This window comes from Molothrus aeneus, chromosome 20 (genome assembly GCF_037042795.1).
Source record: "Molothrus aeneus isolate 106 chromosome 20, BPBGC_Maene_1.0, whole genome shotgun sequence".
Lineage (NCBI taxonomy): Eukaryota > Metazoa > Chordata > Aves > Passeriformes > Icteridae > Molothrus > Molothrus aeneus.
This window is the reverse complement of record NC_089665.1, coordinates 312,190-337,513: the sequence shown is the minus strand read 5'-3', so window position 1 is coordinate 337,513 and position 25,324 is coordinate 312,190. Positions and strand designations below refer to the sequence as shown.

The following is a 25,324-nucleotide window of genomic DNA, read 5'->3' as shown; positions in this document are numbered from 1 at the left end:
TGAGAGCATTGCCCAAACACCCCTGAAGCTCTGGCAGCCCTGGGGCCATGTCCATTCCCTGAGGAGCCTGTTCGGTGCCCCAGCACCCTCTGGGGGAAGAATCTTTCCTGATATCCAACCAAACCCCCCAGCACAGCTCCAGCTGTTCCCTTGGGTCCTGTCCTTGGTTACCAGAGACAAGAGGTTGGTGTCTGCCCCTCTGCTTGTTCCAGTCTGTTTCAGAGTAGATATTTATGCCAGCAATTTTCAGTGGGAATCACTCCCATTTCAAAATCCAGTCCTCATATTTTGTGTTGGAACCATTGCTTTGCATTTGGAAATCATTGTGATCTTCAGCTTCACCAAATCCTCTCTCTCACACATCCCTGTGCTGACTACAGTCCATCCTCTTCTGAGCCTTCATATGGTGAACAAGACAATTTTCTTGGCCTTTTCCCACCACATTTTCCCATAAAGAATCAGTTTCCCTGCCTCCTCTCTCTCTTCTAGCCAATGTGTGGCTGAGCAGATCTGGGGAGCGGGAGAGTCATTAAAACTTGGTGACAAAAGCTCACGCTGTGAGCAAGTCCCTCATCTCCCTATCTCAGATTCACTTAAATTAAGCCAGGTCCTGGAAAAGGTGCAAAGACCCAGGGGCAGAAGGGAGTCACCTGGGCATGGACACACTTGGTCTGGAGACTGGGATCTTCATTGGAGCTGCGGTTTCTGAAAACACCTTGCAGGTTAGGCAAGAGCTGACTCTTCTGAAATGGGAGCAGGATGGATCCAGGTGCTGGGTATCCTTGCAACAGGAGAAAATTACAGCTGCAGACTTTGCTTATCTGTGGGTTTGGAGCCTGAATGTTGTGTTAGATCTGAGCTGCCTGTCTGTCCATGGTGAATTGGGAACGTCCTTGGCTTTCTCCATACTCATCAGAGACACCAGCTGTTGGAATCAAAAACCTCCTTACTCTGCACAGCTCCTGACAGGAGGGGGAAGCCAGGGGGAATTTGGGCTCTGCTCCCAGGGAACAGGGACAGGAGGAGAGGCCTCAGGCTGGGCCAGGGGAGCCTCAGGGTGGACATCAGGAGGAATTTCCCCATGGAAAGGGTGCTCAGGCACTGCCAGGGGCTGCCCAGGGAGGTTTGGAGTGCCCATCCCTGGAGGTGCCCAAGGAAGGGCTGGATGTGGCACTCGGTGCTGTGGGCTGGGGACAAGTTGGGGATCAGGCACACGGTGGGTTCAGTGATCTTGGAGGTATTTTCCAACCTCAGTGTTTCTGTGAAGTCATTGAAAATTGCTGACAGTGAGTTAAAATAAACCTTTCCAGTGGTCTGTGAGCTGTTGTGAACTTGCAGACTTCCTTCCTGACATTCTGGGTGGATTTCTATGTGCAGAGTTGTGTCAAAGATTTCTTCTACAGCAGGAGCCTCAACAGCACCCTGTTTTGGAAACTACTGCCATTAGTGCAAGACAGCCATTCCACTCCTTTCACTGGCATTACATTTTAGGAACCTCTTTCTGGTAGGTCAGGATGAACCAGTTGTGCATCAAATCAACCTCGTCCCAGTTGCAAAAGACCACAATTTTGTGCAGATGAGATACAGGAAAGGTTGACAGACATAGAAAGGGAACTGTTTGCTGGATCAAACCTTGGAGAAGCTGAAAGAAGCCATGGTTTTTTTCTAAGCACTGTCTTCCCCAGGGACCTGGTCCCTGCAAGCACCAGTTCAGAGGGTCCCAGTGTGCACACATGGGGCTCTTGTAGTGTCCATGTGCTGGTGCAGGGACAGTTCAGAAGCTGTGGAGAAGCTCTTTGCTTTGGCTGCCTCTGCTGTGGTTGCAGGGAAGCCTTGGGAGAGCTGAGAGGAGAGGCTGCAGTCACCTCTCTTCAGTTTTCCAATGAAAATCAGGAGAAGAAGGGTCCGTGGCTAAGCTGGAGGAGCAGGGAGCACAGGCAATGTCTTTCTATATTATTAGGTCTTTCCTCAATTTCTTCAGGAAATATCACTGAGTTTTGCCCATTTTACTGATGTTAAGGATTTGACTTTGTTCTTTAGGTTTTAGGTGATGGTCATTGTGGTTTTATGGGTCCTTGGGCTATTCCCTTTTGAGAATCTGCAGCTCTCAGACCTGGCTGGAATTGAGAATCATTGCTCCTTTGAAGTGCCAGCTCCTAGAGCAAGGCCTGGTGTGCAAATGATAAATCATGAAACATTTGTTTTTCAGCCCAGTCATTCTGGCTATTGCGAAGTTCCTTTTCATGCAGTTGTTTTAGGAGATGAAATGCAGTTGGAGCTGTCCCAGCTGTCCCATGCTGTCTGAACATGCATCTGCCTCTTGTCAGGAAAACACTGGGAGTCACTGCTCTTGCTTTTTTTTTTTTTTTCTCTAGACTTGTGGCACTTTCCCCACTTTTCCCACTGTGCATGTGGAATGTCCAGCTGCTCAGCTTGGTCCCTCCAGTGCCTGGATGTGTAGAGCAGGGTCTGACTGCTCAGATTACTGTTTTTCTCCCCTGAAAATACTGATTTCTGATTTCCTGGACATCTTGCAGCCATCTTGCTTGGTGAAGATCAATGTTTGCGCAAAGTGAGACAGCCTGGGGTCATAGAATCATGGAATCATGGAATCATGGAACGGTTTGGGCTGGAATGGACTTAAATATCATCTAGTTCCACCCCTGCCATGGGCAGGGACACCTTCCACTATCCCAGGTTGCTTCATGCCCCAACCTGGTCTTTGACATTTCCAGAGATGAGGTGGCCACAGCTTCTCTGGGCAGGGTTTGTGCTGTCCAATACATCCTGCTCTTCCCCGCTAAAGATTTTCTTAAAATTCCTCAGGGTTTCTCTTCCCAGAGCCCCCTGAAGGGGCTCTCCAAGCACTGCCAGCCCCGCAGCCCCTGCACACAGACAGCTTTGCTGGTGTGTTTGCCCTGTTGCCATCCAGCCCTCCTGGAGCTCTTGCAGTGCAGTTGCTAAACCAGCTTCCCAAGGTGAGTGCAGCTCCCAGCAAAGAGCACAGCCTGGCTGAAGCCTCACTCCCAAACCTCATTCCAGCTTTGCACCACCCACACACAGCTGATGGAGGGAGTCTCACCTCTGCTCTACATCACCAGCTGCTTGTGACTCATTCACTGCTCTGCTCAACACGCTCTGAGCTGGAAGGATGGAGCTTTTCTTCCTTCACTACCCCTTTACCTGTCTGCTCATTGCCTTTCTAGTCCTCTACCAGGTGAAACCTGCATTCAGATTCTTCTGCAAGATGACCTTCTATAAGTTGTGGCTCTTCACCATAAGCATTGGCGTTGCCATCCTCAGTATTCCTCGTGGACGTAACGTGGACAACATGATGTAAGTTGTCTTTAACTCCTTTCTGCCCTGAGCATTGATAGAGTCCACTCTATCCAGTGCTTTGATTTGGAGGGTCCTGGGGGTGTGCTGTGGAGGGGAGGGATCAGTTTTATATTCATCTGGGGAGATGACAGACTCTGTAATTCAGAGAAGGGGTGTGGGTTTTAATACTGGTTTGGGGTTGATAAAAATAATAACAAATTAGGGAAAGAAAGGATGTAAAAGGGGACATAGATTTGCCAAAGCAGGTAATGCCAACAACCTGGATGGAATACATATTGCTGTTTTTACTAGAGCTCTTTTATCTGGTCTTTAGAACTGTATTTCCCTCTTCCCCATTGCTAAGCACTCTATTACTAACTTGTGTTGAGAAAGCCACTCCAGGGGCTCTTCCCATTCTCTACTCTGGGCCAGTGCACACCTGAGACATCACCACAGTGCAGTGCTGGCCCCTGCATGGGCACTGGGGTTCCCATCAGCTCAGTGACAGCCTGGTGTCCCAGGTCTGGCGGTCCCCCAGCCCATCCCATAGCTACCCATCCTATCTCTCCAGATTCTATTCAGACTCTCCAAGATGTGGTCTCACCTGGAGGCTGCATGAGCTGTTCAGGAGTGATCAGTGGTGGCAATCAGGAACCTGGGCTTAGTGAGGCTAAAAAGATGACTCTGCTACACAGTACCACAGTGCTTGAACCCTCCTGAAGTGCTGCAGAAGCAGGACTTACTATTCCATTTTATGCTTCAGTGGGAATTCATATCTCCAAACTGAGCATCAGCCTTTTGCTTTGAGAAATTTTGTTCACCTCTTAACTTTGGTGCCTGATTTTTTTTTATATTATTTTAGCAATATCTCTTCAAATAAGACTCCCAGTGTTGCAGCCTAATGTCACCTAAAGGCAAATCCCTCTCTTTCCACAGCCAGCAGGGTTAGGCACAGGTTTACTGCAGCCCGTATTCCCAAACCAGCAAGGTGGGGAGGAAAGCAGAGAACAAAAGTGTGCTGTGAATCTGGGTATTATCTAATATTTGGTTAATCTGTGGAACTTCTGGAGCTGTAGTTGCTGGGTCATTGGTCATGTATGGCTTGAGGGAAACCTGCAAGGTGTATTTGTCTTCCATAATTAAATAATTAGCTGCAGAGGAGCACTAATTGTTCTCCAAGTCATGGTCAAAGCTATGTCAGTGGGAAACCAGCAGAAGCAGAATGTGAGGTGTGCTGGTTTGGATGCGAAGTTTGGTCCAAATTTCAACATCTCTTTGGCTAATTTCCACTCCTCTTTTCCAGGTTTTTGCGCACATTGACCATGCCACTCAAATACATCTTTGGCATTCAGATAGTGGTGAAGGGCAAGGAGAACCTCAGGACAAAGAAACCTTTTGTCCTGGTGCTGAATCACCAGACCTCCCTTGACATCCTGGGTACGTGGTGATCCAGCCTCCTGCTCCAGGCAGACAGAAGGGCAGGAGTGGCTGTTACAGAGTGGCTGCTACAGAGCCCTTCACCAGCCAGCCCCAAGCCAGGGCTGGTCTCCAGGGTATCAGAGGCATTTTCAAGCTACATCAGCTTCACCCTCTCCAAGGGAATGGGGACAAGGCTTTCAGCTGACCACAGCCTTCTCATAGCTGCTCTCCTTCAGTGCCAGTCCTGAGTGGATGGTTGGGAGCCCCCCAGAATTCCCCAGGGATTCTATGAAGCTTCAGGCATGGCACCCCCTAGAGCAGAGTGCTGTTGCCCAGAATCTAGAGGGACTCTGAGTGCAGATGATGATTTGTTCTGCCCTTGCTGTCCCCTTGCAGTGATGATGGAGATATTGCCAAGGCGCTGTGTGCCCATTGCAAAGAAGGAGATCCTGTACATGGGCACATTCGGCCTGGCCTGCTGGCTTGCAGGGGTCATCTTCATTGACCGCAAGAGGAGGGAAGAGTCCATTGGTACCCTGACAGACGTGGCACACTCCCTGCACAAGGACAATGTGAGTGGGGAGGAGTCCAATGAGGAGCCACTGGAAAACAGGAATCTCAATGTGGGTGGAAAGAGATCTTTGTCTCTGGGCTGGGCACTGAGCAGAACAGAGTGAGAGCATCAGTGTGTTCTGTGCCCATGAAGGTCAGGGGTACAGAGATGAGCCCCAGGGCACCATCCCTCTGCAGTGGCTTAGAATTGTACCTGGAGGTCCTTCTGCCCTAATGTCTTCTCCTTCCTGCAGTTGCGTGTCTTGATCTTCCCTGAAGGAACTCGCAACCATGGTGGCTCCATGTTGCCCTTCAAACGTGGGGCCTTTCAGCTGGCTGTGAAAGCCCAGGTGAGACCCACCTTCCTTCTGCCCATGCAGTGTGATTTGCCTCCTGTGGTCCACCAGCAAACCAGGGTACTGGTCCCAGGCTTCCCTATGGATTGTCATATCCAGGAGCCCTCGGGGTTTGCAGGTGGCACTGTTTCAGAAATAGAGAGACAAGTGAAAAACCTTTGTTAAAGTTTGGGATAAAAGTGGGGGGACCTTGACAAGAGTCCTGGACCTCCACAGGGAAGTTTCTGCTGAGCTGGCCTCTGTAGATAGAAATTTGACAATCCACTGTTGTTGGCCTAAATACAGAGATGAAAATACAAAATCCAGTGGCAAGGACATGGGGTGATACAGTTAAATGATCTAAATATTCAAATAATCCTCTGAGTGTCTGAGTGTGACACTGATGTTGATAATTATCAACAAGATGCAGAATTGCCCTGAAAACATTAGTTGAATTTTGGAGAAAGGATAAGGAGATGTGCATATTCACTGTAGACTGCCTCCCCTCCAGGTCCCCATCATTCCTGTAGTGTTGTCGTCCTACAACAACTTCTACAACCAGAAGGAGAAGAAATTTACACCAGGTGAGGATGACCTGGGGCAAAGAATGGAGTGGTGGTGTAAGCTCAGACCTTGGAGACATGACCGAGGTGGGCAGAGGACCACATTTAATATGGAGATGGCACCCAGAAAACAGCAGTTTCTGTCTTGTTGGGAAGAAATGGGACATTTCAGACATCACTTTTTCCTCTCCCCTTGGATTTCTCACTGCTTGTCCAAGAGAACTTGGAGAAGCAGAAGAGTCCTGACCCTGACCCCCACCCCGACTGCCCTTCGATCTGCAGGTGCATGGAGAGCTAGGAAACATTTATGGTAACAAAAATTTCAACTGGCCACTGATAAAATTTTAGGGGAAAAAATAACACAGGTCTTGGACTTCAGAAGGAAAATGCAGGAAAAAAATGGTACAAATACCAACAGAGAAAAGTAACCCATCATGTTCCTTCTCTCCCTTAGCTACCACCCACCTTAAAATGGACTTCTGCCACTTGCCACTCTTTCCCAGGCCATCCCTGGTGTTCCTTGAAGAGAGGATCTGCATCTAAAATTCTCATTCCTCCCATTGTTGTGCCTGGGTGTAGTCATTCCATTGCAGGCAGACACCTGGAAAGAGAGAGTGGTGCAAATGATAAATATGGAATTGCGTTTCCGGTCATCTTTCACCTGCTGGGTTTATCCTCTCCCTGTTCACAGACAAAAGTCTTTTGGATCTGGAAGTGTTCCCCCACTTGAGGGTCAATAGGACCATGACCAGGGATTCTGCCAGACTGTTCCTTTCCCTTCACATCCGTGCTCTGGAAAATCAGAGGATAACCTCGTGGGGAGGGATCTTGGAAGAAGCTGAACATTTTGCTTTAAGCAAGGCCAGATCTAAAGACAGATGAGTTAGCTTTATGACCAGTCCAGAAAATGTTGTATTAACTCCAAGGATGGAAATTACAAGAATTCTCTGAGCTATTTAGGAAAGACTTTCTGCAGTCACATGTATATTTGCCTCTATACAATTTCAGTCACCCTGGGAATTCATGGTTAGCTAATTCCATGCTCAGCAGATCTCTGAGCCATTTTCCAAATGGCTGTTAAACAGTCAGGACCTGAACTGCTGAAGAAAGAACCCTAGTTATCTTTCCTTGTACTTTTCCATTTTCCCCATCTGGAAATTTTGCCAGAGCTGATTCTGAAGATGGTGGTCAAGATTCCTGCACACCGAGCAGCTCCCTGTGTCCGCAGTGCTCTGGCTGCGCTGAGGAGTCTCTCGGAAGCCCGGGTCTGTGCCTGGACACTGTCATTCATGGAACATGTCTGGTGCTTGCTGGAAGTCTGTTCCCAAGAGACCTGAATTTTCAGCACAGCCTTGTCATCACTCTGATCTTTTAGTAGGAGCAAGTGAAGTGAAATACCAGCCTGGCTTTGGGTGTAAGATGTGCAGGCAGGTAATAAAGAATCATGGAATCACAGAAGGGTTTAGGTTGGAAGGGACTTGAAGCTCATTTCATTCCACACCTTACCATCTTCCACTAGACCAGATTGCTCCAAGCCCCATCCAAAATGACAAAACATTTTCTTTTGTGAAGTTCTTCTCTACGCTTGTTTTGCCTCCTTCCCACAGTTCTGCTGACAGGACTGCTGGATCTCTTTCCAGGCACACGTGTTAAGCCATGCAAGAACATTATAACACATCACAGACTCTCCTCAGATCCCCAGGTTCCTGTCTGTGCAGGCACTGTCTTGTCTCCACTGGCCCAAAATGGGAACTCTTGGTGCCAGAACAGAAGAGCATGATGACAGCTCCCCAGTACGTTCTTCCAGTTTACACCAGTCCATTGCTTAGGTGCTTCCCCAGAGAAATCTAACATACCACGGAATCCTGGCCACAATTTCTCTCATCCCAAAGTGTGTTTCTGGAAGGAGGGACCATGCTAAATTTGGTATACATAGACAGAGCACAGCCAGTTTGGAAGTGTTGTATTAAACATCTTCTCTTTGCCTGTGATCTAGACAGACCCTGTGACCTTGCCACTGTGAAAACCTATCCTATATGAAACCCATCCTATATTGCATTGTGTTGGAGGAGAGATTAATCTCTTTCCCTATTTATGATTCGTATGCTCTCAGTGGATGAGAAAAGCTCAGGTTGGGTTTTTGCTGTGTACATTTGGGATGTGATTGGGCTCCCCCACCACTGGTGTGGGAATGAGAGCATTTCCTTGGTTGGCACCAACCCTCCTGCTTACTGCCTCTGGCTCTTCTATACCACTCATGGGGCTTTTTTTCCCCATCTCATGTTCTTCCAGGAAAGATGATCATCCAGATCCTGCCAGAAGTGGAGACGCTGGGCCTGGGCCCAGACGATGTTCCCAAGCTGACGGAGCAGGTCCGTGACTCCATGCTCTCTGCCTACCAGGGGATATCGGGAATGACGAATGGAGCTTCCCATTAGCAATTCCATCTTCCAGCTCCAGCTGTGTGTGCCACAGTGGAGGGGAGGCCATGACAACCACAGGAAGGTCTGGCAGCAGATACAATTGTGGATTGCAACACTGACAAACCAGAGACAGGTAAAACATCCACCAAGAAGATAAGCTTCCAACAGGAATGTTCTTTGTTCCTCCGAGAGAACACCACTCTCGCTGCCACCCAGCGAGACAGACACACAATGGACAGCTGGACATTTCTGTGTAATCATTTTGCTGATAATGTCCCACCAGCTGGACTCTAGGCAGAGCTGGGCCCTTCCTGTGATCATTGCTGCCTGCTTATAACCACCTTTCCCTGTTCAGATGCAACAAGGTGGAGGCATTGATCCCAAGCCTGTGACCATGCTGCCTGGGAAGTGGCTGTTCTGGGGTTTGAGTGTTGCCCACATATCCCTGGAATACACTCAGGAGAAGGTGCTGTTTTCTTCCTCTTCTATGGGGAGGATTTGAGAGGTACCTCTGCCATGAGAGACAGAAACCAAGGCAGCTTTGGGAGAGAGGAATTAAAGACCTTACATGTGTCTACAGGGCTTGGTGGTTTCTTTGGCATATTTAGCCTTCCTTTTAAGCTGTGGAAGATTTTACTTTCAGGGCTGAGCACATCTTCAAAGTGCAAGAGGGACAGTGTCTGGGGGCTCAGAAACCAGAGGCAAATTGCAGGAGTATGCTGCCTAATATCCTTGCTATACCCAGATGGAACTGTTCAAAAAACTGTTCCCTGGAACTGTTCAAAAGATGTTGTATCTGGTGCTTAGGGACATGGTTTAGCTGTTGACCTGGCTGTGCTGGGTTAATGGACTCGATGATCTTGGAGTGCTTTTCCAGCCTTACTGATTCTGCAATTCTGTGATGATTCTATGATAACCTCATGATTTTTTGCACAACCTTTATATCTTTCAAACACACACTGGGAGCTGCAGCTCCTGATTTCTGAGTCCAGCCTTCTGTCTTCTCTGTCAGAGGATGCCCACCAGCCATGATGTGATTTGCTTTTTTGTGCTGCTATGAACCATAGCCAAAGACTGTTTTGGTCACAGGTCTGACTTACACAGAATCACACACATATTCACAGAATCATTAAGGTTGGAAAAGCCCTCTAGGATCATGGAGTCAAACCTGTGACTGATCCTCACTTTCTCAACCAGCCCAGAGCAGTGAGTGCCACATCCAGTCCTTCCTTGGGCACCTCCAGGGATGGGCACGTCCAGGGATGGGCACTCCAAACCTCCCTGGGCCCCTTCAAGGACCTGATCACTGTTTCCAAGAAGAAATTCTTCCTGATGTCCCCCCTGAGGCTCCCCTGGCCCAGCCTGAAGCCATTCCCTCTGCTCCTGTCCCTGTTCCCTGGAGCAGAGCCCGACCCCCCCGGCTGTCCCCTCCTGTCAGGAGCTGTGCAGAGCCAGAAGGGCCCCCTGAGCCTCCTTTGCTCCAGGCTGAGCCCCTGCCCAGCTCCCTCAGCTGCTCCTGGGGCTCCAGACCCTTCCCAGCTCCATCACCTTCTCTGGACAGGCTCCAGCCTTTCAATGTCTTTCTTGCAGTGAGAGGCCCAAAACTGAACGCAGAATTTGAGGTGAGGTCTCAGCCAGCAGATGGGGACAGGCACTGCCCTGGTCATGCTGGTCACAGTGTGTCTGGCACAGCCCAGGTGCCATTGGACTCTTGCCCACCTGGATACACTTGGGATCTTGTTCAGCCACTGTCAACCAGCTCCCCCAGGCCCTTTTCTGATAGAAAGATTTCTAACCCCTCTGTCCCCAGCCTGTCATTGATGCCAACTGTAGGTGAGTGCACAAGGATGTGTTTTATTACTGCCCAGAATACCTAAACCACACAGATTCACTGTAGGATTTTAATAAAACTTGTTTCAAAGCTTCAAGATGCACCTGCCATGCTTCAGTGACTTCAAAGGCTGAAATCTCTGCTGATTAGAAGCAGCCCTAACAGCTCCTTGTCTTGTGCAAAACCAGGAGATTGGGAAAGTTTTTGTGAAGATTACATGAATGTGCTAATTTCTGAGCAGGTAAAAGGATAAGGTGTTTGATTTTGCAGTGCAAGCATGCCAGCCTGCAGGTTTGACACCCATTCAGGATGGGAAGTAAAAAATCTTGTCATAATTACACTTTTAGAGAGTCAGAAATCCTCTGATCAATTCTTTAGGGCAACAGAAAATAAAATATCATTACCCTTTCATCTGAAGACTTACATTACTGGAAGTTTTTTTCAAAGAAATTATATTTTTTTTTAAATTGCATTACAGGAAATAAAACAGAATACATAGTCTTGAGCTTCCCTCTGGGAAACCATGTGCTGATGTTCAGTCAGCAGCAGCCAGCGGAGCCTGATGTCCAGGGAGGAGTTTCCCGGGAGCAGCTCAGTGCCACCATTAGGGGTTTCCAATGCTGGTCTGATGAATAGGATTAGAAACTACAAGAAAAATAAAGCAAGAAAATAAAAAGCGAGAAAAATAAAGCAAGAAAAATAAAGCAAGAAAAAGCTGCTGAGAGGCACAAAGTCTTTCCTGGACACACTGTTTTTGTCCACCTTTTTCTCATCCCTGTATCCTTGCACCTCTGAGACATTGTGGTCCTTCCAGCCTTAGAATGAGTGGTTTGGGGAAAATTTCTTGACATTTGAAAAGGTTAAACTTCTAACAACTGCTTTTAGCCCTGGAATTTAACTCTCTCTGGGTTACAGAAACACTTTGACTTCTCCCAAGCCTGATGAGAAAAGAGCCACAGGGAGCAGCTCAGCACATTTTAGTGACCATAAAAATATGATAAGAAAAGAAATGAAAAAACCTCTGTTGTATAGAGAGAAGGTAAGCTGGACTCAGGTCCTAAAGAATGAGGTGAAGCCACCAAAATTTAGCCTTTAAGTGCAAATATCTGTCTTAAACAACAGTGTTTCCTTCAAATAGTTACTCAAACTCAATACAGGAACTGCATGGAGATGCTTTGTTGTCTGTGCCTTGGAGAAGGACAGTGTAGGTGATCCCCAGGTATTGTGATCATCTATAAATGGGTTGTCAGAAGGAAAAATAATCCAATCCAGTCCACTCCATTCTTCAAGCCTCTGTTCTCCCACATCATTTCAGTTGGGAGACCCGTAGTCAAAAGTGTTTTAGTAGGACCCTGAGTGTCCACATCTCTGACAAAGACATTGTTTTACTGTCACACATCATAACCTTTGATCAGGTTTGTTCAGCTATTGGTGTATTGGTGTGTGTCATGGTTTGACACTGGCACAATGCCAGTGCCCTCATGAGAATACCCTCAACCTGGTTTCTGCTGTGAGATGTGACCAGGAATGTGTGGTCACAGTGTGTGTGAGGCCATACAGTGTCAAAACTACTCCAGATATACCTTAAACTGATTCAAAGTTTTGGGGAAGATGAGGAGAGAGCAGGAGCTTGGAGCAGCACAGTAAGACTTTGGAGCAGGTTGGCTAATTCTAGTTGCTTTTTCATCAACACCTTTCCTGTCAGAAAAGACTATGAAATAAGGTCTTTAGAGGACACATTCCCAAGGTTCAGAACAGGCTGTATTTTGAGGGATTTCCCATCTGCTTGAAAGGAAGAGGCAGGGAATAAGGTATGATGAAAGTGATGGATTGCCTGGAAACCCAGTTAACAGCACCTCTGCCTCCAGTGCTGTCTGAGTGTAGCTAAATGGACAGTCATTGTCTTTTGGGGGTAGAATCACTGTGGAAACCTTAATTCTTTCAATATTTTAGGTGTGGAAAAGACCTAATAGTGCATTTATTATTTTTGACAGATCTTAGACTACTGGTACCTTTTGTGGCACTCTCAGGCTCATCTTTCCAGGATGAGAGGTCAAGCATGTCAATCTCTTGGCAATCAGTGAAATCCTCAGGATAAGTGTTGATCTTGAACACATCCCTGGGTATCTTTTTGATATGAGTATTGTCACAGACCACCCTTGACACTGAGATTTTTCTCAATGCTTGCAACTGTTGTGGAGTGAAAACTCCCGGGTTTTCCCACCAGAATCTGCAATGAAATTTTCAGAAGCAGTTTATAATCTCTGGTTCCTTGCTGAGGACCTGGCCAAGGTGAGTCTGAATGGTCCTTAATCCACCTTCCCTAGGAACACCCCTTTAGAAAGAGGTGTTTCCAGTGTGGCCAGATCTGGGTTCTGCCAGTACACAGAGCCTGCCTCTTCCACACAGCATCAGCAGACTGCTGGAATGCAGGGATTTATGCCCTGAGAGTAAAAGACACCTCAGGCAGAGGCCACAGCAGATCCCCCATGATCTGGAACTGGTACTCCATAGCCACATGTTATCTAGAGAAACAGGCTGACAAAAGGCAGTCCTTTGGCAACTGGGCTAAAATTAAGGGATGAGCCTGGCTGGGAGCACTCACTGGAGTGCTGTAAATGGGTTGGATTAGTGTGTCACAGGAAATGTCAGCATTTCCCCCCTAAAAAATGCCACAGGGAATGTATCTCTCACCTGTCCCCATCACGCAGGTTCCTGAACTGGGTGCCGATAATGCAGGACAGGAGGGGCCCAACTCTGCCCTGGGGAACCACGGGCTCTGCAACTGCCCCAATCCAGAGGTCAATATTGTACGGTGTCCCATACACATTCATGAACTTCTTGGCCAGTTTGGGATTGCCGAGTACCTCAGATAATTCTTCTACAGTTTGGGGTTGGGAGAGCCCACAGAAGCCCCTCCAGGCATTGTAACCTGCAAAAGCAGGAGCAGCAGATGACCAGGACCCACCACCACATCTCCACAGCACCTTTCATGGCCCATGAGAACTGCCTGTTTCTTCTCATTGTATTAAAGGATCTGTAAGGCACTATTGTCTGGGCAGTCCCAACAAATGTCATATTTTCAAATATTTTCTCATATGTACACTAAACAAACAGTTTGGGTCATCTTTGTGACTACACCTCATCCTTTTGGTTAAATCTTTCTACTGCTGTGGGTGAATGCATCAGTCCCTACAGCTTTGGGAGGCAAAATTTCTAGGATCAAATTCTTAGAAAAGAGGAAATTTGGTTGTGTTTAACCCAAGAGCACCCGTTCTTCTCTAGCACCTGGGGCAGTCCCACCTGTGGGTGCAAGTCACTTCTACTCAGAACTCTGGCTTGTCTGGGACAAGCCAAGATTGATGGACAAAGAACAAAGCCCAGGGCAGGTGTCCAAGCCCATGTGGAAGCCTAATTTGGTCACTTGTGTCTCTACCTTCAGTCTCTCACCCACTTTCTTATATTATCCCCAATATCATCTTTGATTTCTAAGCCTTTTGTCCTTGTCGTATGTCTCACAAAAAGATTTTTATCATACAGAAACTTCTTATTTCCTGAGCTTGACTGTCTGTCCATCCTTCACCCTCAAATCAAGGTACTGGTTCTTCCCATTAGTATAGAAAAAGCTTAATTCATTCATGGAATAAGCAGAAGAAGGAAAAAAGGTCTTATTCACAGGAGGTGTGGACTTGTGTCTCCTTACCTGGAAGGCCGTGGTCTCTTCCCCGTTGCATGTTCATGGCTCCTAGATCCAGACCCATCACCTCTGTCTGTTCAAAGAGGTGGTTCTGGAGCTCCTCAATGAGCAGCTGGTTCTGTTTCATGAGTTTTGCATGGTCCACAACCATGCCTCGGATCAGGGGGTCGATGCCTCCTGCAGCCATTTCAAAGCAAGGAAAGATTTTTTGTGCCAAGGTGCAGCTTTGATGATCCCTTTCATGCAGCTGAAACAGTCTACTATGGGCTGGGTGGGGTTTTCATCTTCATATTTTCATTTCACCATGTGTATATGGAATCACAGAATCATAGAATCACAGAGTAGTTTGGGTTGGAAAGGACCTTAAAGCCCCTCTCATTCCACCCGTGCCATGGGCAGGGACACCTTCCACTGTCCCAGCTTGGTTACTCCAAGCCCTGTCCAGTCTGGCCCTGGACACTTCCAAGGCTGGGGCAGCCACAGCTGCTCTGGGCAACCTGTGCCAGGGCCTGCCCACCCTCACAGTGGTACCTGCATGAACCTGTACACGTCTGCAGGTGCCAGTAAATAAAGCCTCGCATAGTAACTAAATTCCTTATCCCTCCCCATCCCTTAGCTTTTCCTTTCACACTTCTAAATCCACTTGCCATCCACCAGTCCCTTTCTGAGTCTGCTCCTCAGCCTGCCAGGCTCCATTATGTCCTGGTGTTTGGGGGTCTGTCCAAGGTTTTAGGTTTTGCAATGAATTTTGCTTGTAATTCACTATTAATTGACAGACATTTATTAGAACATTAAATGTAGTGATAGCATTAATTAATGTCTGACTGTCCACATCTTTTTCATAGCAATTAAGGAGACAGTATGAGCAAAACCAGGAAAATTGGCTGCACTACTGTAATTATATTTCTCATGACTAGTTAACCCATTTTGGAAGAGATACTTGTCTTCCTCAGAAAGATTTATCTGGAGATCTCAGCTATGTAATAGCAGGACCCCATAACTCCAGTTAGAGCAAGGAAGAGGGATGGGCACCTCTAGGAAGGAATGATGCTGCTTTAGTCCAGTTAAACTGGATGCATCACCCTCTCTCCATGTCTCCTGGTTATAGGGGGATATAAGAGCTTTGATTGGCATAGACTTTGGTGGATTGACATTTGGCACAGGGAGTCTCCTGCCTCCTGGAGCACAGGAGCAGCTGCACCGTCTGAGTGGATGTCGAGCACTCCACTGTCATGTCTTGCTGAGTTGGGAGGGAGGTGTCCAAGGAATGACTGAACATGCTGCTCAGTGCTCTGGGCTGGGTGACAACGTGGGGGTCACAGGTTGGACTTGATGGTCTTGTAAATCTTTTCCAACCTAAATGATCCTGGGATTCTGTAATTCTATGTGCCCGACCAGCTGATCTCCACCCCAGGACCAGACCAGGACCACTGCTCCATGTTCTTACCTTCCATTACAATCCTCCATGGAGCACAGAAGGTCAAATGCAGAGGGACATGGGAGGAGGAACACAAAGGCTGAAAGCTCTCATTCAAACGGGACACAAAAGGCTGCACCGACGTGTGGCCGAATCGGAAAGCCAGGGAGAAAACATTTGAGGCCCTTGGATCCACCTTTTCATTGTAACCACTGTACAAAGGGATCCACTTGCTGGCCTCCTCAGCCAGCAGGAGTGGGAGGTAATCTCTGTACGTTATGATCTGAAAAACCACAAGAGCACAGCAAGTTACCAGCAGCTGCAGCAGAAATGGCATCAGAAGTCAAGTGCAGAGAATGAACGTGGACTCTCTGCTGCAGAATTCATTAAAATCTTCAGAAAAAAGAGCTGTAGCAAGGGAATAAGTTTGGCATAATGGATAGAAATTATTTTAAAATGTGAAATTATTTTATCTAATAATTAATTTATGCACTAATATAATAAATAATTGAGAAATTAGTAGCACGGCTCATAAAAAAGCTCTGGATATCCATGCTGTCTCAGATGGACTATCCTCATTCACAATTTCCAACTTCCACAAATAACTCCACTGATTTGGCAAAACATTTTCCTCCTTTTGCCTGACAGAAAACCATTTCTAAGTTTGTCGATGATGAACAGTTGAGAGTAATCAGTACCTGGTTTATGGCAATCACAATCTTTCGACTCTCCTGGTAAAGCTTTTCCCCATCCCAGTGGGGATTTAATTTCCTCAGCTCCCTAGCCAGGCGATTGTGCTCTCGGACAAAGAGAGTGTGCATTGCAGACAGTCCCAGGTTTTCTGTCACCCTTTTGTCACCTAAAATGAAAATATTTTATGAATTTTGTACATTGCTTTCAATTTCAGAAGCAAGTTTTTGTGTTAGGACAGTTAAGTAACAAGTGGTGATGTTTCTGGCAATAATGCTGTGTCTGCCCCATCCCTGGAAGTGCACAAGGCCAGGCTGGATGGGGCTTGGAGCAACCTGGTCTAGTGGAAGGTGTCTCTGCCCATGACAGGAGGCGACAGGAGGTGGAACAGGATGGTCTTTAAGTTCTCTTCCATGCCAAACCCTTCTGTGATTCTATGAAAACTGGAAGGCACTCACTGAAGACCCTCTGTGAGATAATGGAAGAAGCACTGAGCATCTCCTCACTCAGCAAGGAGCCCTTCTCACAGGCAGAGAATGAGGAAATAAGAACACTCTGTACCCTTATGATTGATTTTGCAAACTTCACATTTATAATGTTTTTTTTAAAATGTTATTCCGGTGATGGATCACTTCAAATTTGAATAAGTTCTGTGTTTGTCTTTAGTTTTTTTTAAATTTCATACTAGTCTAGACTTTTCTTCTGATGTAGGGTGGGTTAGTTAATTAATTAATTAACTAGATTTCTTAAGAGTGTTTAACTGTTAATCTTGATTGGGTTGAAAACTGAATAATAGAATCACAGAATGGAAGGGACTTTAAAGCCCATCCCATTTCAACCTTCCACTACCCCAGGTTGCTCCAAGCCCCATTCAGCCTCACCCTGGATGCTTCCAGGGATGGGGCAGCCACAGCTGCTCTGGGCAACCTTTGCCAAGGCTTCACCACCCTCACAGGGAAGAATTTCTTCTGTATATCTAATTTAATCTATTCTCTTTCAATGTGAAGCCATACCCCCTTGTCCTCCCACTACAGTTACTAATGCAGTCCCACTCCAGGCTCCCTGTAGTCCCTCCAGATCCTGGAAGGTGCTGTGAGGTCTCCACACAACCCACTCTTCTCCAGGCTGAACAGCCTCAGCTTTCTCAGTCAGTGCTGACAACCTGACAATTGGCATTCAAGTGAATGGTGAATTCTAGGTAGATGAAAAAAAGCTTCAGAGAAGTTTTAAACACTGGTGGCTATTCTATTGAAAATTTCTCATGCTTTTGAAAAGGCTTTATAAAGTAAGAACAAATTTCTATAACTTTTTTTGGAAGTTAAAATAATGTTTATGTTTATTAATCAGTTGTTGCTTGATTATTTTTCTTTTCTAACTGCGGGGAGGATTCCCTTATGTAGTCACGTCTTGAAGTGCCTCATTCAAATATCACAGAATCACAGAATATCCTCTGTTGGAAGAGACCTACAAGAATCCCATACAGAGATATTTGTCCCTTTTTGACTTTATGACCCACTGAACCCCCCTCAGCTGCACCTTACCTGCTTTAAAGCAGGGGATGTTGGCACTCCTGTTGGTGAGCACACAAACACTGTGCGTCGTGTTCTCGAAGGGCAGCAGCTCCAGCCCCGCATCCCAGAAGAGCTGGTTCACAGCCATGAGGCCCAGCTGGCTGCTGAGGTTTCTCAGGCTCCTGGCCAGGGCGTCGTCGCTGCCGTACACGGTGCTGGCGTCGATGAAGGACGTGGCGGCGTTGAGCTGCTCCCGCCGGAAGGTGCTGGGGCTGCACACGGAGGCCGACTGCACAAACGGCATGCAAGTGTCGGAGCTCAGCGCCCGCGGGTCGTCGGGGGGGAACTAAAGCAAACAAGCCAAGTGATGCCTCAGAAAGCCCTGTGGTTTTATTTTTGCTGCTGTAAGAGAGTGTGGCACGGGTGAGAGTCAGGGTACCTTAATGGGGAAGCAGGGGGGCTTGAAGGCACAGCTGGTGTGGCACTGGAGCTCCAGGCTGGCTCCTTCCCCACTGGCAGGGGCCAAGTCTATGTCATGGTTGACCCACTGGCCCCATTGCATGAAGACCAGCGAGAGCTGCCGGTCTGCAGTGACATTCTCGTTGGCCGTATGAGCAATTTCATTGGATACTTTTCGAACCTGCAGGAAACCAAAATGAAAATGTGACTGTTTCTACCATGGTCGAGGGGTTGCCTCTCACTTGAACTCCCACTGAGACATCTTGGAATCACAGAATCATGAAGGTCAGAAAAGACCTCTGAGATTATCAACCTTTGACCGATTATCCTCATTCCCTCTAAACCATATTGAGAATTGCCACATCTACCCGTTTTTGAACACCTTCAGGGATTGACTCCTCCACTGCCCTGGAAATCCTGCTCCAATGTTTAACCACTATGTCATTGGACACATTTTTCCTAATATCCTAAACCTCCTCTAGTAAAATTTGAAGCTATTTCCTCTTGTCCTGTCACTTGCTCCCTTGGAGAAGAGGCCAACCCACAACTGGTCCTTTCAGGTAGTTGTAGATTATGCACAAGATTATTTTAGATAAATTACTAAGAGTTATGGCCTTACACAGCTCCATGTCATTCCTCAGCTCCATCCAATCAGGTGTAAAAGTAGACTACACAGTCCTTCAGCCAAACCTGGCTTCATGGAAAGCCTGTTCCAGCTGAAACTTGTTTGTGAACACCAGAAAGTCAAGAACATAGCCGAGGAACTCCCAAGCCTTGTGGTTTGTACAAACTTCCTGGTGTCCTTGAGTACTGGCTGCAGCAATCCTTGGGATGTACACTTTGGAGACTGCTTAGGAAAGCATCCATAACCTTTTTCTCATGTCTGTCTCCAACAAAAAATATTAACCTGAGCAATAACTCAGTTGTGGAAAAGCTGCCTAAGATCAAGCAATTTACACTTTAGATATTGCCACTACTTCCTTCCTGATGGGTGCATTGAGGGCAGTGTCCTTACTCATGGCTGGATTAGAATAACAACTCTCACCAGTGGGAGTGGGAATCCATTGTAGCGTTTTCCTTCACTTGCTCCTCTGGGAACAGACACTCCATCTTCGTACACAGCTGGGAGCCAGCGCGCGAAGGCACGGTTAGAGGACCCCAGGTGGGAGTGATTTCTGCAGCATCACCAGAAAAACAACTTCTGTTATTTTTTCAAACATCAGCCGCCTTGTACAGACCAACATTTCACAGCCCTTTATTCCATGTCTGAACACGCTGGTAACAGGGATGAGACTGGCAAAACACCAAGATGCAAATTATACCAAGGTTATTACTGTGGAGGAAAATCAACTTTTTAAAAAAAGGTGCCTTATGTCACTCTATTTATTGCATCTGTCAGTTAAACCTGCATTAATTTTATCTGGCATTTAAATCTCTCTACCACCTCTGTCTTCACTGCCCTCTCAAAATCAGACTCACAGCAGGGCTATCAGCATGGTGAGGGTGGCCACGTCTTGTCCAGCTGAGGGCTGGAAGCTTCCAAGGATGAAGATTCTCCACTTCTGTGGGGATCTGTGCCAAGGCTGCCCCTTGGGGAAGTTTTTACACAGACCCTCTCAGCCTGCAGCTGTGGCCATTGTGTTGTTGCCTTACACTGCTCTGAAAAGTTTGAATTGCTAAAGTCAGCATTTTGTGTTCAGAAGAAAAAGAATTCTGATTGAGCCAATGATCTGTGGCCCTGTGGGCACAAAACTCAGGCTATATCTATATGATGTGGCACCCAGGGTTCTGGTCTGGTTGATAAGGTGGGAATGAGTCAAAGGTTGGACTTGATGGTCCTGGATGCCTTTTCCAACTTAAATGATTCTATGTTTCTGCACTGGAAAAGGACAGGAGTAGCCAGTGCTCACAGCAATGTGCTGTGAAATAAAAGCATGTCCTAGGACAATGACTGTGCCAGAGCTGAAGCAATTCCATCAAATATTAAGGACTCAAAACCACCAGGGTCTTGTTCTGACTGTTATTACTGTCCTTGTAGGCAAACTATTTTCATGGTGTGCACCTCAAGCTGAGCAAGATCCTTGGGAAAATATTAACACCACAGGGATCCCTCAAGCCTCCCTCCATTTCTCTGACAGCCCAACAAGGTCAAGGACAACCCTACCCTGAGCCTCAAATCAGCATGGACACAAAAACCCACAATGGGTCAGGCTGGAACAGACCACACTGGAGCCACCTGGTCCCATGTCCCTGCTCAGGCAGGGTCATCTCAGACCACATGGCATAGGACTGTGTCCAGATAGTTCTGGAATATCCCCAGTGAAAGAGACTCCATACCCTTCCTGGGCAGACAGACAATGCTGTCCTTGTAGGGGTGGAGGCCCTGGAGTTCAGGGGAGCAGACTGGAAAACCCCAGTGAGTGTCAGCTCCCTGCACACTGCTGCAGAGCTGTGCTATGTCATCACATCTGGTGCATCTGTTTCATGCCAGGTGCACATTGGAAGCAAGTCCAACTCAGATTTGGGGTCTGGCACTGACACAGCAGGACCAGGAGCCTTGACTGTTATTGTCAGAGTAGAAATTTGGTCGTTTTCTGGTTAAAAAAAATTAAATTAAAAAGCGCAAAAGGAAATAAATGTTTGATCCCAGCTTTGAACCTGAAGGGAAACTGTGTGCAAAAAAACCCTGAAGAACTAATTTTCTCATATAAAGGATGTACAATACACAAAGTTGGAAGGACCAAGAATTAAAGTCTTATTTGATTCCTACCCTTACTCATCACAGAGATACATCAACAGCTGAATATTATAATCTAAATCAGCTGGGGAAATTAGTATTATCCTTATGGAAGAGTGGAGGGATGATTTCCCGTAGCCTCCAGCAAAATGAGAGGCTGAGTCATAGCCTCAAAATTTTCTCAACTTATTACCTGTCCCCAAGATCCTTTCCTTCATCCAAAGCAGCATCTAAAGGGCAGTGGGCGCAAATCTGAGATCTTAAAGAAGTTACATCTTTTTCCTGACAGGCGCAGGTAGAAATGAATCCTCTGTTATAGACTCATTAAACTGAGCATTTCACTCTTTTTGTCCCTTTGAAAGGCACTTTCACAATCATCTACCCTGGGTCAGAATAAAGAGACTCACCTGGTCCACACACAAATCCTACCTGTTGTTGCACTCCCCAGTAATGGTCCGGTAAAAATCCCTCTCGGGGCATTTAATGGAACGAGTCTGATAGTCACAGCCAGTGCCCTTGGAAATCATCTCCTTCTGTCTCCTGCTTAGCAGGTCTGCAAGAGAAACTCTGTAGAGTAACATCTGATCCTACTCTTCTTTTGTTGTTTTAGCTTCTCAGTGTTCTAGTTCAACATTTGAGCCCACTGAATTGGAGCTGTGGATATAAAACATCTGGATTGGAATTGTTAATTTGGTGCCTAAATCCTTTTGTGGATCAGCCTTCCCCTCTGGACTAGGGAAACTGGGTGGTCATAAAGCAATTTTTCAGGGGAATGTGGACAGCCTCATCACCAGGAAGGTTTTACCCCAACTGGGAACAAAATGATGAGTTTGCAGAGTGGTACAACCTAGGTGTGCAAAGCAGAAGTGGAAGATGGAGGGTTTTCAGTGATTACGGTCTCCAGTGGGCTTTGTCCCAGGTTTGTTCCAGGTATTGTTAGGCTGGTTTTACAAGGATAGGAGAGATGCACTCTCCAAGATGATGAATAAAAGACCCGGGAGTCTGGTCTGTCTCTGAGAAACCTTCAAATCTATTCTCCTGTTGGGGAAGGGTTTTATCACTGGTTATCTGGGTCATGGCAGAGCTGCTCCCTGCTACTTGCTGTGGCACATTTCCTGCTCTTTGCTCTTTGTAAGACATTTTAGTCTAAATCACATTACCTGTGACATTGAAACTCTGTTCCTCAGAGAGATGCAGCTTCCTTTTGAGGAGTTTCAAAGTAGTTTCCAAATAATCAGCAGCACGGACTGCAGATCTGGTTCTTCCTATGGGGTCCTTTAGGTGCTTCAGGAAATCCATCGGGTTAACAATCTTTTCCTCCAGTTTTCTCTTTAAGCTGAACATAGAAGAGTTCCATGAAGCACCTTCTCTGAAATCAGAGCTCCTCTGTCATGCTGGACTGTGTGTAATTAGCTGTGACACCACTGCAGGGTCACACACAGGCCCTGCCCAGTAGGACCAGCTGTCTGCACATGCATGTCAGCTCAAATGGTTTTGGCAAACAAAGCACTGTAATCCCCTACTTCAAGTTTGCAGTCATACTTCCTTGTCACAATAAACTTTGTTCTATCATGTGGAAATCCAGATCAATGAACTGTGTCTGGATAAAATTTTACATGTATTATGTTGCAAGGTGTATTCTGTGAACAGAGGGACAACCTCGCTCCTGTTCCATCTCTTTCTGGTCTCAAGGTTCTGTCCTGCTACTTTTGTAGGATGAGTAGAGAGAGACGCCTTCCAAAATCATCCCACTGCCAGATCAGCCTTTTGGGACAATCACAGACAATACCTGGGGTTTGACTTCCACTGACATCTGTCTGGGGCAGGGTGTCCATCTGCACAACTCCAGTCCTTCTGAAGAGGGGCAGAACTCCTGCTGCCAGGAGAGGACTCACACGTGTCCAGCATGTCTGAACCATTATGGACCAGTGAGAGGTGCTCATGGAAGTGTAGGTGAGGAAACAATACTTGGAGGTCATGGTTGGTGGTTCTGGGACCAGAATCCAGGCAAACTGGGCAAAAGGATCCCTCCAGCCATGACAAAGAGAGCTCTGGTGCTAAGGTTTCTCCATAATAAATATGCATTGGAAAACAGAAAAAACACACATATATTTAATCTTACTACCTTAAAATATTGGGGCTGTCATGCAGGAAGAACTCACCTTTTTCGGGCCTGTAAATACGCTGCGTCTACCAACTGCCTGGCCTCAGTAATGATGCTCAGGAGAGACGAATCTGACAGCACCTCTGAGACCTCTGCTCCACAAAATAAAAGAAGAAAAAGCAGAAATGTAGGATACTCAATTATACACCAAAAGCTTTGTTCTTAACCAAACTGTGTCCCCAAGCTGCCACATACCAAGGTTTTTTGAACATTTTCAGGGATGGTGACACCATCACTGCTGTGGAAAGCCTGTTTCAATGCTTCCCAATCCTTTCTATGAAGAAATTTTCCCCAATATCCAATCTAAATCTCTGGCACAATTTGATGCCATTTCCTCTCCTCCTGTCCCTGTTCCCTGGGAGCAGAGCCCGACCCTCCTGGCTGTCCCCTCCTGTCAGGAGCTGTGCAGAGCCACAAAGTCCCCCCTGAGCCTCCTTTTCTCCAGGCTGAGAAAAGGAGCTTTCTCAGCTCCCTCAGCTGCTCCTGGGGCTCCAGAACTTTCCCCAGGGAAAGTGCACAAGAAGAAGTCAAAGATACAGTCTCTGCCCCAAGTTTCCTGTCATAAAATGATGATTTGCTCAGATGGGCTGTTGGTTAAATAGGGAGTTTCCTTAGGCAAATCTCTCAGGTATCAACTTCATTTTTAGTGGGTCAATCTACAGGATATTTCAGTTTTTTATTGGAGCTGTATCTAATTGGGAACTCCAGCTGAGTTTTGATTCACACCCTTTCCAGTACAGCAGCAGCCAAAGGACAAACAGGAACCTACTATTGCCCGAGGAGCCCATTGCTCCAACTGCACAGAGAGTGATGAGGGATCCCAGGAGAGTCATCCTTGGATTTGTGCCTAGGGAGAAATGCAACATAAATCCTCAACGGGCAGGGCTTTACTAAATGGTCAGAACAGATTGAGATGTTTGGTTTCAATATCTCTTTCAGGACCCAGGAATAAAATCGAGCTGCCCTCTGTCCAGACCTGTCAGTGGGACTCAGGCTGGGGCTGTGGCTCTAGAGGTTGGCAGGACACAGGGACACCTCTGAGAGGTGGGACCCTCAGCAAAGTGGGCTGAGTAGCTGCCAAGGAATAGGCAGTCAGGTACAGTCCAGCCTCAGTGGTGGAGGATATTGGGAAGGTAAGTTGGAAGACAGTGGTGTCCTGGGGTCCCGTCTTTGGCAACATCCACAAGCAGCTGGTGGAAAGGAGCCTGACCCCACCCTTCCCTCTCTGCCCCCTCCATGCTGAACAAAACAAGCTGCCACACCAATCATCACTTTCAACCACCCCTGCCAGTCCTCCTGCTGCTCTCTGAAATTTGTCTCTATTCCTGTTTCACATTAAAGCAGAAATGTGTATGATCTGTTCCACCAACATCTCCTGCTGTGGCACAGCACCTTCCCCAAATGGAGATTTTTAGCCCAAAGGTTGTAAAAAGATTTAAGTAATTTAGTCAACTTTCAAATTGTTTCGAACAGGACAAAGATAAAATTTGGAAGAACTAATAGATTTCTCACAGTGTGAGAAGTTATCTTACATTTACAACCCATGAAAATTCTTGGACCATGTTCCTGGGGATTGAAAGCTGCTTATTCCTTGCAAACATGTATTGCAGGAATTTTCTGCACGAGAAATAAATCAGACTGTCTTTGTTCACTTCTCACAATAAATTAAATACACATCAGGGGAGAAGGAGGAATGAAGCGCCACCAGGTCCCAACACCTCTGCTCTGCCTCCCATCTCCTTGGGTTCACCTGTGTAACGCATCAATATCCACAACAGAGATATCAAATGCAGATATAGAATGAAAATGCACCAATCTTACCTGCCATCTCTGCAGCACTGGCAGGGCTGGGAGAGAAGTCAGTTTTTTATACACCTGCACCAGGGCAGAAATTCGCCGGGTTTAAGATGGGTGTGGCCAAAAAAAATGGGACCAGATTGAGCCAAGAGGAAATATCTGCTGGTTTGCTTTCCTGGAATGATCTAGAAAGTGTACACTTCTCCATTCCTTCTGACTTCCTTCTTGAAAAATCAGTTTAAAAAGGAATGAAGACACATATTTCTTTCCTGCACGTAAAAGAGGTCAGCTTAACTTTATGACGGTTAAAGACCATGGTGGAATTTGGCTTCTTTTTCCTTGTTGGTTGAATTTGTGAAGGCTTGGGAAGACAGAAATGGATCATTTTGCCAATGCATTCGTGGGGCATCC

General features: G+C 46.8%; 1 protein-coding gene and 1 pseudogene across 1 annotated transcript; one reads left to right on the top strand and one right to left on the bottom strand.

Annotated features, from left to right (window-relative positions):
- The first annotated feature begins 3,066 nt into the window (after nt 1–3,066).
- On the top strand, nt 3,067–9,156 carry LOC136565124 (1-acyl-sn-glycerol-3-phosphate acyltransferase alpha-like; annotated as a pseudogene).
- Nucleotides 9,157–11,045: 1,889 nt separating this feature from the next.
- LOC136565252 (myeloperoxidase-like) lies at nt 11,046–23,949 on the bottom strand. Its single transcript, XM_066563752.1, has 13 exons — nt 23,886–23,949; nt 23,115–23,208; nt 22,113–22,288; nt 21,382–21,505; nt 19,261–19,390; nt 18,196–18,396; nt 17,787–18,102; nt 16,254–16,414; nt 15,586–15,838; nt 14,145–14,315; nt 13,136–13,373; nt 12,454–12,671; nt 11,046–11,086 (listed from the first exon to the last, which is right to left on the bottom strand). Exons 1-13 carry the CDS (start codon nt 23,947–23,949, stop codon nt 11,046–11,048), a joined length of 2,187 nt encoding a protein of 728 aa, XP_066419849.1.
- Nucleotides 23,950–25,324: the final 1,375 nt, after the last annotated feature.

Excerpts from the sequence above, each read along its gene's own strand:
- LOC136565252 (XM_066563752.1), bottom strand. The coding sequence starts at position 23,949 with ATGACTCTCCTGGGATCCCTCATCACTCTCTGTGCAGTTGGAGCAATG. Across the intron at positions 19,391-21,381 it reads ACTGGGGAGTGCAACAACAG|AAATCACTCCCACCTGGGGT; the intron begins GTAGGATTTGTG and ends GTGATGCTGCAG. Across the intron at positions 15,839-16,253 it reads TTGTGATTGCCATAAACCAG|ATCATAACGTACAGAGATTA; the intron begins GTACTGATTACT and ends GTGGTTTTTCAG.